Source organism: Lampetra fluviatilis, chromosome 31, assembly GCF_964198595.1.
Source record: "Lampetra fluviatilis chromosome 31, kcLamFluv1.1, whole genome shotgun sequence".
Taxonomy (NCBI): Eukaryota; Metazoa; Chordata; class Hyperoartia; order Petromyzontiformes; family Petromyzontidae; genus Lampetra; species Lampetra fluviatilis.
This window is the reverse complement of record NC_136305.1, coordinates 9,696,830-9,714,308: the sequence shown is the minus strand read 5'-3', so window position 1 is coordinate 9,714,308 and position 17,479 is coordinate 9,696,830. Positions and strand designations below refer to the sequence as shown.

The 17,479-nt window shown below is 47.4% G+C and overlaps 1 protein-coding gene across 2 annotated transcripts in view; it reads left to right on the top strand.

Annotated features, from left to right (window-relative positions):
* LOC144943530 (histone deacetylase 4-like) overlaps positions 1 to 17,479 on the top strand; it is an 88,680-nt gene that overhangs the window by 37,379 nt on the left and 33,822 nt on the right. For both annotated transcript variants that reach the window (XM_078871069.1, XM_078871070.1), the window contains 9 exons: positions 3,335 to 3,564; positions 3,791 to 3,920; positions 4,265 to 4,319; positions 5,533 to 5,645; positions 6,040 to 6,171; positions 8,465 to 8,580; positions 10,291 to 10,401; positions 11,829 to 12,027; positions 16,613 to 16,854. In XM_078871069.1, coding sequence (XP_078727195.1) covers positions 3,335 to 3,564; positions 3,791 to 3,920; positions 4,265 to 4,319; positions 5,533 to 5,645; positions 6,040 to 6,171; positions 8,465 to 8,580; positions 10,291 to 10,401; positions 11,829 to 12,027; positions 16,613 to 16,854 — 1,328 coding nt within the window. The remainder of the gene's footprint in view (positions 1 to 3,334; positions 3,565 to 3,790; positions 3,921 to 4,264; positions 4,320 to 5,532; positions 5,646 to 6,039; positions 6,172 to 8,464; positions 8,581 to 10,290; positions 10,402 to 11,828; positions 12,028 to 16,612; positions 16,855 to 17,479) is intronic.

Here is a 17,479-nt window from a genome sequence, read left to right as displayed (position 1 = left end):
CGAACTCTCTCCTGAAGCCCTCTTGTGGCTAGCAGACCATGACATTGGCATTGACAGCCTGAATATATTGCCATGCGCAAGAATATAATAATCAGTTATGATCAACTCACTACTAGATGAAGGCTTCCCCAATGCACGGCCATCGCTCATGGTTCTGTGGTGCGAGAATCCACCCAGCACCTGCACACGAACTAAATTCATCATTCCATCTCTGGAGTGGACGATCCTCTCGTGCGAGTTCCATCCGTTGCCACGTGGCTATTCCCGGAGATTTGCAGCAATAAACATCAATACCTAAGGTTGCCCAGGCAGCGACACTTGCACAAAAATGCCTCACGACCGTAAGTTGAACTAGTACAGTGTTCTTCATTGCAAGGCCCGCGGGCCGCTGGCGGTCCTTGGTGGTCTTTAGTGCAGCCCCTAACGTGCGGCCCCCGACAATACAAAAATGTGAAAACAACTCATTGCAGTGTGGTGGCCCTCACGCTGATGTCTTATCGGCGAAAGTGGCCCCCCTCTGAAAATTAGTGAAGAACACTGAACTCGTGGATGCGGTTGTTGCTTGAGCTTTGTGTAAGCCTTAGGAACACGAGAATGAGTTTGATGCTGGGAAGAGAAATTGTTTCGGTACGTTCCTGCATAAACAGTGGCATAGAGCTCTCAATGTTATAGAAGGTTGTATTGTGATTGTTATTGAATAGTGCAGGTCTAATTGTGACGTAACAAGTCCCTGTGTAACAAAATGAGTAACGTTGAGTCATGCAGAGTTCCTGTTTCGCGGTGTCCAAAAGTTGTAGCACTGCGTTTGTATAAATACTTCACTATACCCACGTAACTGTATTTAATGTAGTTGCCATAGTAGGGTAAAATAGTTCCCTCTGTTTCAGGGAGTGGGGACAACAGCCAAGTGAATGCATCCAATTTCAAACAAATTCTTAACAGTTGGGAGGCGTGGCATAATAGGAAATAATTTGAAATGTACAATCGGTGGCAGGCACATGGTTTAGCCTTTGCTCACGTGTGTACATATGCCACCTCTGAAGGATCTCAAAATATACAGCTGCAACATTTGGACAGGAAAGCAGGCCTTGCGTGTGCTCGACTGAATGACTGCGCCCTAATCTCACGTTCATTTTGACTCGCATGGATCAATCGACAACCACATGTTCAACCTCCCTCCACCTGCGCTTTACAAATACTAATTCGTGTGCACACCTGCGGACGGGTGTCTGGAATACTCTTTGAGTCCTTCGTCATATTATAAGCTTGAGCTTGTGCACATAACTGTCCATGGTGTTGAGTGGTGACACAGTGGTTAGCGCATTGCACGATGACCACAGAAAGCAAATCTGAACAGGCCTGGGCTTCCCCCGCTTCACCAACCTGTACTGACCAGTGTAGTGAAGTATCGTCAAACTACCCTGGCATGGGGAGGCATTCATTCTGCAGTGGATTGACAAAAGGGCTGTTATTTTTTTGTTTTAAATATCCCATCCACCCTCTTGCTCAATATGCTCAGTGGGCTCTGTTTCTGCTTAGAGGCATGTATTGACGCTGGGAACATTTCACAATGAATGCCGTAGTCGAAATGTATCTCATCTGTTAAATCAGAGGCTGCTGCTTTTGGCCTCAACTTGTTGCCTCGAGAATGCATATCCCTATAGCTGCGTTGAGTATAATCCCATGGCACCTTGGATTTATAAACCAGAAGGGGGAAAAAAAACCCCACAGAGCTGAAGTGAATGCGTCATCATCACCCCTTCGCTCTGCTCCGGGTGGCAGGCTACTGGGCAAACGCAGCTCGTGCACTGCTTCGGGTACATTTGTGAGCAAGCACGGACCGAGAGGAACAGAATGAATCGCATACTAATAATAACGTTAATCATACAGACTATTTCATCAAGTGCATTACGCTGGTTTTAGCAGGTGATATCAGTTTATTAAATCATTCTCATGTGGCGTTAGCACAAGGAGTACAAGCAGACGTGACATTATGAACCTATTGCGCCGATGTCTCGTTGCTTTTTATTTATGATGGAGATGGCTATGCATCACAAGCTGTGTGTGTAGATGTTAGGAGTTTCCTTCCGTGAACACATCTGCTACAAATTAGAGAGAGGTTGAATGTCACTGCTTCACGTAATATCCCCCATCACAGTCTTTAAACGCCAGCTATTAACATGTAAAACATGTTTCACATTGCTTGGAGATCTGTACGGGTTTCTGAGCTACTAATGATTGAGGATTTGAAGAAAGCAAGCCTTGTTCAGCTCGTAGGTTAAAAGGCTGGCCTGTTTTTTTTTGTTAATCCAATAAAATACCTAAATGAAAAGTAACATAATTGGGAAAATGTTGTTCCCTATTTTTCCATCTTACCGAGAGCAAAATGCTCTTGCTGTTTTGTGTTAGAGTAACCGCTAACTCAAGTGGACAGCCTTCGAGTATTTTTAGACGCATACTAAATGTTCCGTAGCTTTTTATTGCTCTTTTGCTCTTGTTTTTTTTCATTAAAGGCCAACTAAAGCCCGACGTGAGCAGCATGCTAGACATACGCGGCGCACACCAGCCACCCCTCTGGTACCCGTCACTTATTGACGAATAAATAAAATTAGGTTTCTGTTCTAAAGGGCGCTTGCATTGATATTTGGATTTTTATTTTTGGTCGCTCCGTTTATTTACGCGTGCGACGTGTGAATACGAAATCGTTTCTGCTCTTGTCGGTTGATTAAATTCATCCTTGTCGAGAAAGGGTCTGGTTGGAAGAATGAGGGAATCCATTATTTGATCGCCTGGTTAACATAGCGAAATCAAGGGTATGTTGCGTAAGTTGACAATTAAGCTGTATTGATATCGAGAGCAGGTTGGAATGCATTTTGGAAGCTGAACTTGTGAAACCGTGCCAATGTATCTAAAGATAGACGTGTTTACTCAGTGTTTAGTACCTGCACTGACATGGTTCACAAAAACATGAAAATTCATGAAGAACATGGGACAAGAGCTGAAAAGTGCACTAAGATTCATGGAGAGCTGCACGCTTGGTATTACCCTGAGAGACAGAATTGTCAACATGGATATAGCCAAGAGAGTGGAATATATCTCAGATGTGATGTCGCTGTGAAGTCAGGTCGTTTGCAGGCCCAAGTTGGAATGTTCAATTCCATGATCGTGTAAATGGTGGTGACGACTTGGGGGGGGGGGGGGGGGGGAGACTTTCATCCGGCAGTGTTTTGATAACCTTTGACGACGTCGTCGTCGAGCTTAGCTGCTCGTCGCTTGCCCTCGGTGGCGTGCCGCGTGGCGTGCGAACCCCGAGCTGGCCGTGTTTGCCCCGCAGGCGCCCTGCCCTCGAGCGTGCGGCCCGAGCTGGAGGCGGTCTTCCGGGGGCCCCCCCTGGAGCAGCGGGGCCCCGACCTGCGCTCCTCGCTGCACCAGCAGCTCAGCATGGACATGGAGATGCTGCGCCGGAACCACCAGTTGCAGCAGCAGCTGCTGCTCGCCGAGTTCCAGCGCAAGTACCAGGAGATGAACCAGCAGCATCAGTCCGAGCTGCAGGACCGCCTGCAGGTATATACCGCGTGGCCCAGCGGGGCGCTCGTCTGCTCTTCCGATGATGAACCTTTACGAATCGAGCGATTCGCTGTCCAGCGTGTGTTGTGTCTCGGTGCATTGTAGGGGCACGACCCTCCATTAATTAAACAATGAGGACTTGGTGAAGTGCCTTTGTGATGCACCGTAACCCAACTGCTTTGACACACAGCGGCTGTTTGTGACTAAGTTTGCTTGCTTTAAGGTGCTGGCGCTGCGGCAGCAGCAGGAGTTGTTGGAGAGGCAGTTGATGCAGGAGCAGGAGAGAGATCGGCTGAGGAAAATGCAGCAGCTGGAGCTCAACGCTATAAAACGCAAGGACAAGGACCAGAACAGTACGTCTCTTTGCAAATACACCCACGCATAACCTTGTTCGTATCCACCTGTGCTTATTAAACTCGTGCCACAGTGCAATGTTTTTTGTTTTCCCTCTGAGCAAAAACATGTTTTGGCATTAACAGCAAATAACGTGAAGTGTTTTTGGTGTGCCCTTACGATTATTATTGCAGCATAAGAGGGGGAAACAGAATGTCCCACCTTACAAACATGTCGGTGATTTCATCTCCAGTGGTTGTTATTTTGCACAGATACAGCTGTGGGACCCTCCGCCAGTTACGCACTCACATTTGGCATTGGTGGGCGAGAAAGCTGCATCCTAACCACGCTGTTCACTTTTCAGGTGCCGTGGCCAGTCCTGCCGTCAGGAAACACCTCCAGCAGTTTGTCAAGAGCAGGTGAATGCTAGAAATATTTCCAAATGTGTATTTATCATTCACTTTGAATGCACTGGGCATTGATGCAAGTCACATCTTCTTGTTTTTTTACTTTTTAACAAGAATTGCATAGAGATGAAGTCACCTTGATTGCATCCGATCTCATTAGGCCTCAGAAGCTAAGCGGGTTTGAGTCTGATTGGGGGTTGTATGGGCAACCACCATGCATAAATAGGTGGTTAGTTTAACACGTAGACTTTCGCGACCAATATCATCCATAACAGAGGTTTTTGGGTTAGATCGTGTGAATTTATAAATGTGTCGTTAAAACCCGTCACCACCCGACACAACAACACAGTACTCGGATTGTAAATGTTGTGGCTTGGCTCTCCAACACACCGGTGTGCTGTTATAGTGACGAATTGGCACTATAACAGCACAGTTGGCTGTGTCGGGTGGTAGCGGGTTTTAACGACACATTTATAGATTTACGCGATCTAACCGAAAAACCTCTTAAATAGGCGGTTATTTGCTGCTTCGGGGGTTACTTTGTGGGCAGTGGAGGGCAACGCAGAAAACTCCATAATTGTACCGCATGTCCTCACGTCTATTGCTCCCCGCCTTCACCAACTCACACTGACCGCCGTGGTGACGTGCACGGCATTGGGAAGAGGTCCTCATCCACCAGTGGGCTGGCAAAAGATCCCTTGCACATACACGTACGACAAGAATCACTTCTTACTTGTGTTATCACCTTTGCTGGGAACTGCATTGAGAATGTACATTACAAACGTTCATCCGTTTCCACGTCCGCAGGACAGGTTAACCTTGTGTTGTCTAAACACTAAACACTATTTTTATTTTAACAGGTAATGCCCACTGAGCTGTATAGCTCTTTTTCAGAAGCGGCCGCAAATCATAGCTCAACGAAAGTGGCTTATCGTGTGGAAATTTACAGCTGCCAAATACTCTAAACGCGTGTTTCTAAATGTGGCGGGAAAAACTGGAGGACCCTGAGAAAAATGTACACGACCACAGGGAAAGAGAAGATGCAAACTCCAAATATACAGCAGGCATCCAGGTCAGGATCGAACAGACGAACTCCTAACGTGGATCGAACCCACGTCTATATAACCCCCCCCCCCACCGCTGTGCTCCATCAACGGTCATCCTCTGGCCCACGTGGCCAGGGGGTTGCGCTACCACGTCTGATGACGCCACCGTCTCATTGCAGGCAGCCCCGTGAGTCTGGCACGACCATCTCACAGGGCAATGGATCAGGCCCCACGGCACTAGGAGGACCCAGCACATCCGAGGGCAGAGGCAACTACCCCCTCCGCAGAATAGGTACGGCGAACCCGATCACGCTGCTTTGGTTGTCACGCTGTTGTTAATGCGTCGTTCTTATTTTCGCCGGCGTTCTTTTTGGGTGTTGAAATCATTTTAATGCGCAATTATAATTACAATAATGTACTTTCAATTCTTCGGTGGTCTATATTGAATTTTGACTTTGACAGGCGCAAGTCTAAATTGCCCTCATTGCCAGCAGCAAGTAATGTTCGAAGGCTGTATTTAAATAATGAATCCATTCAGTGTAATATTAATCAATTGGCGAATCAGTCACACAATTGTGCCACTGCCAACTCCTTTAAGCAATTAATTTCTCTCTTGTCATTGCTTTAATTTCTCCTCCCGACTTGCAATTCACCCGCTGACTTATGCCTTTGGTGCGCGATTCCAGCCTCGGAACCCATCCTCAAGGTGCGCTCCAAGCTGAGACAGCGCGTAATCGAGATGCGCTACACCCCGCTCCCACTGAACTCCAAGCCTCTGTGTGACACGTCCGCGGGGAGGAAGCCTGCAGAAGGGCTGGGTACGTCCGCTCACCCTCACAAGTGCACAGACGCGGCTTTCATTCACCCGCCGGTCGCGCTCCCATGTCCTGCGACCACCACCCAGAGGCGGAAGGGCGGCCGCGTGTGTGTGTTTACGTCCGTGTGAGAAAAACCGATGGCTGACTCCTCCTCAGAACATCGGTTGTGAAGTTTGGGTCAGTCTGTCTGCGGAACTCTTATTACACTGGTCAACAAAAAAAAATATTTCTGGCCTGGACTTTTGCAGCTGTTTTAGACTAATTTCAGGGTGCTGATTCCAAATCTGATTTGCTCTATCACATCTCATTTTTATGCTATCGGCATACCCCATTTTCATTGATTTTACCCGAAATTAATTCTGTCACTTATGATTGCAAGTTGTTGCGAGTCAGTGACTGCTTTAGTGTTAAAATATGGTGTACTGTATTTTTAGGATAGTGTGTTTTATAATATAATTTTATGTAGATATCCACATTTATTTAATATTTTTCTTCTGCAGTTTTTATTGAAAATGCAATATTTGATATCTCAAAAACCTGATGTGATAGACAAAAATTGATGCCAGATTTGGAATCAGCACCCCAAATTTACCTTAAAACCGTTGGAATACCTTATGCCAGAAAAAGTGTGTTGACCAGTGTTTTCGGCCCATGTGTGTATGGCTATTCACTGTTGCTTCTTCAGGACACTTTGAGCTGTCCCGGGGTAAGTGTTCTTGCAATTTCCAGCTCTTTGCAGCGCCTCGTGGAACAATAATCCTCAAAACCAGCTTAGAATTCCATGTCTAAGCCAGCAGAGAAATCTCTCCGTTCATTAACATTCAATAGCTTCATTAAAGCAAACAAACACACGTCAGGGATTGTTTTTTAATGCCCCCTCAATGGAAATGGACTCAATCAAACTAATCCTGATTGAAATAAAAGATGTGAAATGTTTTTTTAATCGTCTCTGTGTGCACACAGGGTGGTCTGTCTGCCATCGTTTGCGCCAGTGTGCTCATGTAAATGAAACTATCTATTTACAATTATTCCTCTGTTTTAATGCATTCGATAATTGTTGCCCAATACACTTAGAAGTAATACAGAGTAATTGTAGTGCAAAATCACATCCCCTAATTAGCCCACAGTGTAGAAGTGCTGAGACGTAGATTAATTACCATCCCCATATGACGCTGTTTTAAACCCTCCATATGAATATTAAGCGGCCGGCAAGTGCCTAGCTTTTCCAGTGTGTATTGTCCAAACAAATTGGTCTTATGATTATTTATGACCTGTACCTTAAGCTGCCAGCTCAAAAGACAGCGCTATAAAATAGAAGATTAACACTCCGATAGATTCCGTGAGGCTCCGCTCAGCCCGTTGTAAAATACTGCTATTTGTATTGCATTTCCGGGAAGGGTTTCTTCTTATCATAATCAGCTCATTGCAGGCTTCAGTCGGCTCTGCCCCCTCCCCCCCTTACTGCTGGGCTGGCAGTGTTTTCCTTTTACAGTAAATGTATAAGTAGAGAATGTTAAATAACCTTTTAGCCTCTGGTCGTTGAGAGCACATATTCCAAAAACCAGTTGCATGGGGTTAGGATTTCATGTGTTTAATCGCTAGAACAGTGTTTTGCCATGGTGGTAAAAGAATACCCTATTTTATGTCTATTTGTGAGCGCTGTGTTTGTCAATCTTGAGAACTAAGGTCATTCACCAGTACTCGCTTGTCAGCGTTGTTGCTCACCGAAGAGGAGTGGTAGTGTTAGAGGTTAGCGCACTTGAGTTCGTTTTTCTACTCCGCTCGTGTGCCGTGCCGGCCTTCATAGGCGCTCCCTCACAGCACTTGCCCCCAGCAGTCTGTTAAAACCTATAAGGGGAATTTTTATCGATGGATTTGTTCACCATGGGGCGTATTAATCGCCACCTTTACTCTGACAGGCAGGGACCAGTGCAGAGTGTTGCGTGAATTTCACCCAGCGAATATGCCCCGCTCTGGAACTCACAGTGGTCACCTTAGCCACTTGAATTACCAAGCTGCGGTTATCTATAAAATAACTTCGCAGACAGTGCAACAGAGACGGTAGAAACGGTCCCAAATTCAGTGCCACCGTCGTAAGAAACTGCTTCTTTCCAGATGTAAATAAAAATGCTGTTGCGAATTAACAGGGGTAAACTCCGAGGAAATCAGATAGCGCGGTGCATGGTGTGCAGTGATATTGCGTGATAGCTCAGCAGTTGGGTGTAGGCCTGTCCACGTCCATGGGGTGGGACGGACATAGCGACAAAGTGCGTGCGTTTCTCCTCCCGTGTAGATGCTCTGCCGTCCGACAGCGCCCCGGGCTCTGAGCAGAGTTCACCCAACAGCAGCTACAGCAACATCGTGAAGCTGAACGGCACTACAGGATCTGTACCCAACATCCACGGAGAGGTCTGCACACCCACACACCTCCTCCGCACTGCACGTATCCCATTGTGTTCTCATGCTGCTGCTGCTGCTAGCGTTCGGTGGTGGGCCTTCTACCCATTACGTTTGTGAGACGGCGTTCGCCTGCTTTCCCCGGCCTCTCGGCTACTCCCATGCACGCTACGAGGCATTGAATCACTATATCTTTGTGCGTGTTTATTAGGCAGCAGCAGACATTCATCGTGGATTGGCGTGCGACTTTTCACAGAGCCACTCGATGCTCACAGTAGTGCATGGGGCAAAAAACTCGAGAGAAAAAATGCTCGCCGCGCGGCGAAACCCGGAATCATCACGTTTCACTGTCCAAATTAATTAGCTCTTGACACACTGATTGTGTTATTCATTGGAAGGCCCCACTTGGTGTACCTGGTTGAAAAGAGCACATCTTAAAAACGAATGTTTCCGTGGTCAGTGACTACAGCGTAATTTTCCATACAGCCCTCATTTCTAGTGTTGTGGCATGACACCGGACTCCTGCCACGTTTTTTTGTACCACCCTTTGCGACCACATGGTTTTTTGCTAATTCTCAGCCAAATACAATGTTTAAGTTATAATGAAAAAGGCAATGCGTTTGTTTTGATCTCATCAGAATAAGCAGTCAATCCATGGTACAAACAGAATGTTATTTCAATACCGTTTTGCAATAAATCCAATATTTACATTGACAAGTTCCGGGTATTTCACCCAGCATCCTTTTGAATATTTACCTTATGTTTGTCCAATATTAAACAGGGTTTGCAGAACGACTGCCAAAAGAGAGGTTAGTCATTGTTGTCAGCAGGCTATTTTTACTCGCTTTTGTTTGCCCAGCAACTGTAGACCATTGTCGGCTTGGCAATTCCACTTATTGTGCTGTTTACGTGCATAACTGTGAAAGCAAGCGCTCCATTATTTCTATTATCACTCAAAACGAGGCACAGCACGCCTCTAGAAGCTCAACGCCGGCGGCCTCCTCTGTATTCTCGGCGTGCGTTGTGCCCCATGCTTGGGCAGCACGGTTCTGCGGTCAGGGCTGGACAGGACCGACAGCAGCCATGCTGCCATTGTGCAGGAGGAGTAGGCGCACTGGGCTTGTGTACGCGCTGCGCTAGCTGCTAGTACCCCCCCCCAGCCCCCTCCTCTGCCCCCCTTCTCTTTTGCCCCCCCCCCACCATGCATAGTTGCCTGCCAAACTCACGCTGGGCGTGCCAAGCACACGGAAAATTGCTTCATCTTTAAACATCTTCAGAGCTCGTGATGTTCAGAAATATATTGTTTTGGAGTAAAAAGTGTCATCGTTTTTTTTACACAATTTTAAGTCGATTTACTCCCCCACTCTCATTATTTCCTCCTCTGCACTTACAGTTAAGAGAACCGTAAGTTCAATAACGTGATGTATAAGGGCCCTGAAGCACCTACTCAGTAACTTTAATAGAAATAAAGTTGATCCATGCCATGCACAGCGTCATGAAAAACTTTCGGTGAATGTGCCCAAGTAAGCCATCATTGAAACAATTATGAAAATAATCTCCCTAACAACTTGCACTCGCCACCTATTACATCTTACAACCTTGAGAAATACGATTTAAAGGAAGCGCTTCAACAAATGCAGTGCTGTGGTTCGGTTAACAGAGAAGTGCCTATGAAAACTGTGACTGGCCTCAACGTATAACGCCAGCTGTTCTTCCCCGCAGCACGCATTGGCGTTGGCAATAAACCGGGAGCAGTCCGTGAGTCACCCCAACCTCTTCACATCCCCATCCCTTCCGAACATCTCTCTGGGCCTCCCGCAGTCCGCATCGCAGGTACGAGTGGCATCGGCCGTGCGTGTGTATGTGTTTATTTCCAAAGGCGGCCGGGCGTGGTGCTGGCCACCCACCCCCTCGTGTGCCGTGCCGGCCTTCATAGGTGCTCGCTACCAGCACTTGCCCCAACAGTCTGTTCAGGCTATACGGGGGATCTTTGTCTTTGCTATTGGTGCAGCAGCTAAGCCAGACATAGGTGAGATCTTCTCCAGAGCACTGTGCTCGTTATAAAATAGTGTCTCTAGACTCGAGATATTATCTTAATATTATTGCAACTTAGCTTATCATTAGGCAACTTATCCATAAAAAGGAGCATCCTTTTGGCAGATATTTTACCGTTAATTATTGGCAGCCTTATGATCGTTCACCTTTAGTGCATGTATTGTTAAACCTGTGCTACTTTGTGTTTACTTGCGCGTTCTGTGTAAATTAAAGTCTGGGTTGAGTGTGAGCTCGCCTGGACAATCGGACCGCTGGAGAAAGAGCTTCGCCGGCATGTGGTGCGAGCACACTTCGAGTGCCTGCATGGCTGGTGTTACGAATGATGGCGGGGTTTAATTAGATAGCACTAAAAATATCTCTCACAGTGTAGTATCGATTGAGGACGTACACCCATTAGAAGCTCCTGAGACGATGGGAAGAAGGGAGATTGCTTCCCGATTGAGTGGAGGATGCACTTTACGTCTTGTTTAAAGGCCCAATTATTGGCAGTTTTTATCTCTTTGCGTATAAAACACGCGCGTCTCAAGTGCATTTTCTGCTATGTTTTTATTACTACACCAAAAACACTCCTCCAATAAATTTCACAACTTACATTTTACGCTGGACAGCAAGTCGTGCAAAAATGTCACACCCCACACCAAGAATTGTTAACGCCCAGCAAATTGTGACGTAGCGTCATCACCATTCATGCACGCCCCGCGTGAGGAAGTGCAAGCCACACATCTTGCAGCGGAGCTCACGTGTGAACGGTACACAAAGTTAAATGGGTTCTTCCGTGGTCTCCAGACGGCCTCACGTGGCCTCTATCTGTGTCTTGGGTGTGTAGACCTCACCGCCTTTATCTCGCGCGACGACTCGTGCACATGGTGACATTGTGCGTCTCGCTATGTTGCACGGTTTTGGTTCTCCGCCTGGCGGAACGTTCCACGATCATGAATTAATAGGGCTGTCACATCGATCCGCGGCTTGAATACGCAAAGGGGTAGTAATGTTGCTTACATGTGCTTATTGTACATTTAAATCAACTCAAATTTAAAATGGCCAATGAGCATGAAATGTTTCAGCCCGCTCCACCTTCCTCCAATGCCGCTGTTTTGCATTTCGTTTTCCCTCCGATGTCTTCAAATGTTAATCGCGGAGGGAAGCTCCCTCGGGTGCGACGCGCCTTGGCTGAGTGTTGACCGCGGGGCGCTGTGCCTGTCCAGGGTGCTTCGGTGCTCAGCTCGCAGCAGGAGGCGGAGAGGCAGGCCATCCTGGCTGTGCGCCAGGGCGGCGCCCTCACCGGCCAGTTCCTTGCCAGCACACCACTGCCCACGCAGCTGCCTCTCGCCGGGCCCGAGCCCGATGGCCAGCACAACCTCATGTACCCCTACTTCACGCAGTCGACAGCCACTCCACCTAAAGGCAAGACGCGTGTGCGTGTGTGTGTGTAGTGGGGAGCAGTAGTGTTGCGGTTCGCGCGCTGTGTTACGAACACGGCCGCCCGAGTTCGATTCCCGCTCACGGCCAACACCAGTGACGACTATGTGAACCAGTCCTAGCCTTACAAGACAATGGCAGCTAGGCGTGGTTCTGGCCACCGACCGCTTTGTGTGCTGTCCTGTCCTTCGTTGGTGCTAGCTAACAGTACTTGCCCCAAGTAGCTGTTAAGGCTATACGGGGGATCTTTGTCTTTGTGTGTGGAATGATTGCGAACAGCGCTTGGCACAACAGCAGTGTATGTAACCTGCATGGGGATCTTTGTTATGTGGTGGAAAAAAGTGGATGGTGCTATGGTGATCTGTCTCAAACAAGTGGGCACACTGGGATTTCATTGTCTGTCAGCATCCTTCCCGTATAGCAATGTATGATGTTGCATTAATTCATTCAAATTTTCCATGTGGTCCTCACATTTGCATTTTGGGTATCTTGTCCTATGTAGCCTTATATTACTGTCAGTTAAACTCATCGCACTGACGTTAAGTGAATGGTAATTTAACGTTAGTGACTTTAAATTTCCATTGCCATCACACCTAGCATCACCACAATCGCCACCAACACGTCCATCGCGATCGCGACCACCACCATCAACGCCAACATCACCACCATCACAATCAATGCCACCACACCATCATCAAAGCTCCCATCATCATTGCTATTAATGCTGCCACATTTCCTGCCATCACCGCCAACTAGCCGTGGTCCAGCCCCCGCAACATTTTTGACGTTTGTCAACTCAGGTTGAAAGTATTGATTTGCAATCTCCGCCCATCTGTAGATGGGTCGTGTCATGGTAACTGATAACGATAATCCAGAAAGAACTGATTTCTCGTGTAGTGGGTTACACGGAGACACACACCTGACTTTGGAGGCTACACGTTTATTCTAACACCCCAACAGGGTGACTACATAAACGTACGGGATAACGACATAGGTGGCAACAACCACAGGTAACTAGACCCCAACGGTATAACTACATAACCGGGCCAGGTCAGTAACATACTGCCTCACCCACGATGCCAAACGTGACGACCGAAGATCGAAGAGACGTAGCACGGCGGGTTACATTCCAGAAGACAGCCCTGATTGGCTCTCGGGAACTCTCTCTTATGCCCTGAGCGTGGCCTGACTCCGCCCTCGGCCACGCCCCCTTCTGGATCCTTCTAGAAGGTTCTGGGCCATACATCACGTGTCCCTCTCGCCACCTTTTGGCCCCCCTCGCTACCCTGCCCTGGTCACGTGCCCTCTCGGGTTCACCCAGACTGTCACGTCCTTAACTGACCTCTCTCTGTCAGTCACCAGAACCATGCCCCCTAGGGCCCCCTTCCATGCCATACATACTCTGATGCCAGAGAGAGGCTCTAACACGCACAGCTCCATTCTTGTATCAGTAGCTGGCGCTAAACGCCGTAGTGACTCAATATACATCACTACACTAGTATAAGTTGTTTTGCAATTCGGGACTTGCCCTAATAGAGAACAAACCACATTGACCAAAGGGTTACCCAAAACTTGGCAATAAAAGCCACCGCTAGAAGGATTACCCTTGTCGCTCAAGATGATTACGTTACACGTCACACACGTGCCTCACCTCCCCATGTCGTCATCGTGCGAGGTTATCCGAGGGCGCGGTGACGCAGCACAACAACAAGCGCATTCGCCGCTCGGGGCAAAGGCTCACTGTTCGAATCCAGCGGCCTCCCTGGTTAATACTGCAGTGTATTTACCACAATGATACTAACTTTCCGTCTGCTTCACAGCGGACGTTAAAGGTCCCGTGATGTAATTCGCAAGAGTAGGCCATCGTTTGCCAGTGACAGGGTCAAGATTTGCCAAATAAAAAACAATTGCCTGTAAATTGCTCGATTTGGGGTTGTGCGTCGCAATCGTCACCCCCGACTGGGCAGAATCATGCCCCAGGTCACTCTCGCAAATGAGACTCATCCTGGTCGCTTGAGTTCTCACCTGGTTAAACAAAATAAACTCGAACTGTTTAAGCAATATACACTGCCTTTTATTTTAAAACTACTGCAGTTTACAAAGCAAGTCTCCTGCAGGTCGAGCAGAATCTATATATATCGTATATTCTGTACAGTGTTTATCTGAATTAAGCGGGAAACCACGTTGGAAACTCCTTTTAAAGAGCTGCCCACACGGAGAATGCCGGGAACAGGGCACACTGGCCAGTGGCCTTTACTGGAAATACTGAGACAGAGCAGTGGAAAACCACGGGCCGTGGTCTCAATAGGGCACGCACAGCTCTCATATCTGCAACAGACTGCCGTATCTCTAGCGTGTGGTTCCGATGACATTCCAGCCACTGACTCTATGCATTTGTTCACATTTCACGCCTATGTGGGTCTGATGGCAATTAACAGAATCCCTTAGTAGTGCTCTAAGCAGTAATTATATATTAGTTTTTAAACATGTTTTATTACTTGGCTTTTCCTCTTAAAAGTATTAATCTCTTTTTTACGTTGAATCGTAGAAAATATGATAAATTCTCCCTTCCTGTGCTTGATATCCAAGAAGAATATTTTTTATAGAGAAATGTGGCACAAAAGGCCTCTAACATTACACAACGTGAGTAATCACATAACCAGAAATTTAATTGCTTATGCAGTGGTAGGAGTCACCACCATCATCAGCCATTATCATTCCACTGCTGGACAAAGGCCTCCCCCAGGGCATCCGAGTGCAGAGCATAAAAAATAAATGTGCGACGTTTGCGTCATCCCTCGGGGACAATCTCCACCCGATCTGGCCAACCGCATCTCCACGTGGCGAGAAAGATCGCTAATTCTCCTCCACTGTGGCAAAGTAGTTTATTGTAACCCAGTTGACGCTGCAGCTGCCGTTGCCGCTGCTTCACGCCCTGGGTCCACGTGCACACGAGTGGCCCTCTGGCCTGCACGCTCGGCCGCACACGCTGTGCCGTACGGCGTGTGCAGCTGAGGCTGGCGCGGCTGAGTGTTTGCCCTCTCCACAGTGCACCCAACTTGAGAGAGAGCACCGTTTCATCGGCCGGGCACACGATGTCACCTATTGAGCTCTGAGGAGGCACTCTAAACTAAAACTAAAAAAGCGCATTTTTATTTTACAAGGTAAGGCACGCTGAGCTTTATAGCTCTATTTCAGAAGCAACCTAGCCACAAATTATAGCTCAACGAAGTGGCTTATCATGCAACAATATATAATAACCAAATTCTCTAAATGCCCGTTTCTAAATGTGGAGGGAAACACCAGAGGAACCCGGAGGAGTATCCACAAGACCACGGTCGAGAACAAATTAACTTCAAATATCCAGGCGTTAGAGTCGGGATCGTACTCATGGCCTCCTGCATACCAGGCGAGATAGCTAACATCTTGCCAGTCGTAGCAGAACAGTCCAGCGGGCATCACCAATTTTATTCTAGATTTGAAGCTTTCGTGACTGCAAGGATTCATACTCTTAGTTCTTTCGGTAAAGTCACGTAGGTAAAAAAATGATATTAAAATTAATAAAAATAAAAAAATCACCAAATTGACATTTGGCCTAACTCGTGTTCAGGTGTGGGAGATAAAGTCAGCTGCACTTACAGTCATTTACAGCGTGGTATTGTAAATGTTATTGAAGATTTACATTTAAGTAAAATATAAACTGTGTGCTTACATTGAACTCGACGTTAATGAATAAAAGCGAGTGACAGACGGAAGTGACCAGTTCACTCGGGTAACAGCGCAGAGTCGGCACCATTGAGATCCTGGGTTCGAATCTCGATTTCGGTTGCCTGTGGTTTCATTGAGTTTCTCAGCTGTAGTCAGCTGATGGTCTTCACTTAATTTGGTTTATTTCCCTTTCTCAGACCTTTTTTTTGTTTACAAATATCAGTTTTACTGCCACGTGATGAACATTGCTCTGGAACATAGCAGCCCCAAATAGGTATTTAAATGAAATGGGTCACTTGGAGGGATCTCTGAAGCAGTTCTGTGATATCTGCTTCAGTGGGCCGTTCAATAACACACGGTATCTTCACTCCACGATGGGCCTTACAAATAGATACTTCATCTCATAACAGGGGCACTCATTTTACAGTTTGAATAAAATCAGGAAAATGTAAAAAAAGGGAGTGAGTGATTGAGCAGGTAAATAGATAACTGAGTGAATGAGTGAGCAAGTGAGTAGCTAAGCTATTGAGTGGATGGGTGAGTGTGTGGTAGCGCTGCGCTACGAACCCAACGACCCAAGTTCGATTCCTGCTCACGGCCAACACTCGTGACGATTCTTTTAACCGGTCCTGTTCCTCGCTATGTCGACTCAGCCTCAAATGAGTACCTGGTCGGTGTGTAAACATCACCACTAGGGAGACGGACGGGCGTGGCATTGGTCGCCCACCCATCTCGTGTGCCATGCCGGCATTCGTAGGTGCTCACTAACAGCACTTGCCCCAACAGTATGTTCAGGCAACACGGGGGATCTTTGTCTTTGGGAGCTGAGACCTGAGTGTGGCTGTGTCCGTGTGTGGTGCAGGGCTCGTGGGCTGCGTGGTGCCAGGGGTGGCCGTCGCCCCCCAGGCCGGCCTGCGCGCGGCTCCCACCCACCGCACTGTTAGCCGGACACACTCGGCGCCGCTGCCCCAGGCCCCCCAGGGCCTCCAGCACATGGTTCTCATGCAGAGGCACCAGCAGTTCCTGCGACGCCAGCAGCATCTTCAACAGCAGCAGCTGCAGCAGCAGCAGATGCAGCAGCAGCAGCAGCGACAGCAGCTGCAGGTTGGCACGAGCGGGGTCATGGAATGTCAGAGGCTTCACACTTAGGGCAGCATTGGAAAGTACAAGAATAATACTCTTTGGTTTTTTCGGTAAAGTCACGTAGGTGAAAATTAAAATAATAATACGATTTTAAATAAAAATGAAAATAACTCAATTAAATCACGCCGGCGATTGTTTTTTCGCTGTGGTTGTCCCCACCTGATGACGGACGCTTATGTTGCGCCTGGAACGTCGTGATTTTATTTAGTTATTTTTATTTAAAATTTTATTATTATTTTTATTTTCACCTATGTGACTTTACCGAAAGAACCAAAGAGTATGGATCCTTGCAGTCACGAAAACTTCAAATCTAGAATTACAAGATAAATGTGCAGCCCAGCAATTGCTTGCTGACGCCACTGCTGGTAGAAGGGCCTGCACTTGAAAGAGTTTTAGGGTGTCATTCTTCAGGGTATTTTTAACCTCCTCTTCGACACGTGCCAGACGGCCATAATCCTGGAAACCTGGGTTTAATTCTCAACTGTGAATAACATTAGTGGCAGTTGGTATCTGAATGGGTCCTTGCCCTCCTGTTGGTCGATTCAGCCTTAAATGAAGACCTGGTGTGATGGGTTAACACCATCAC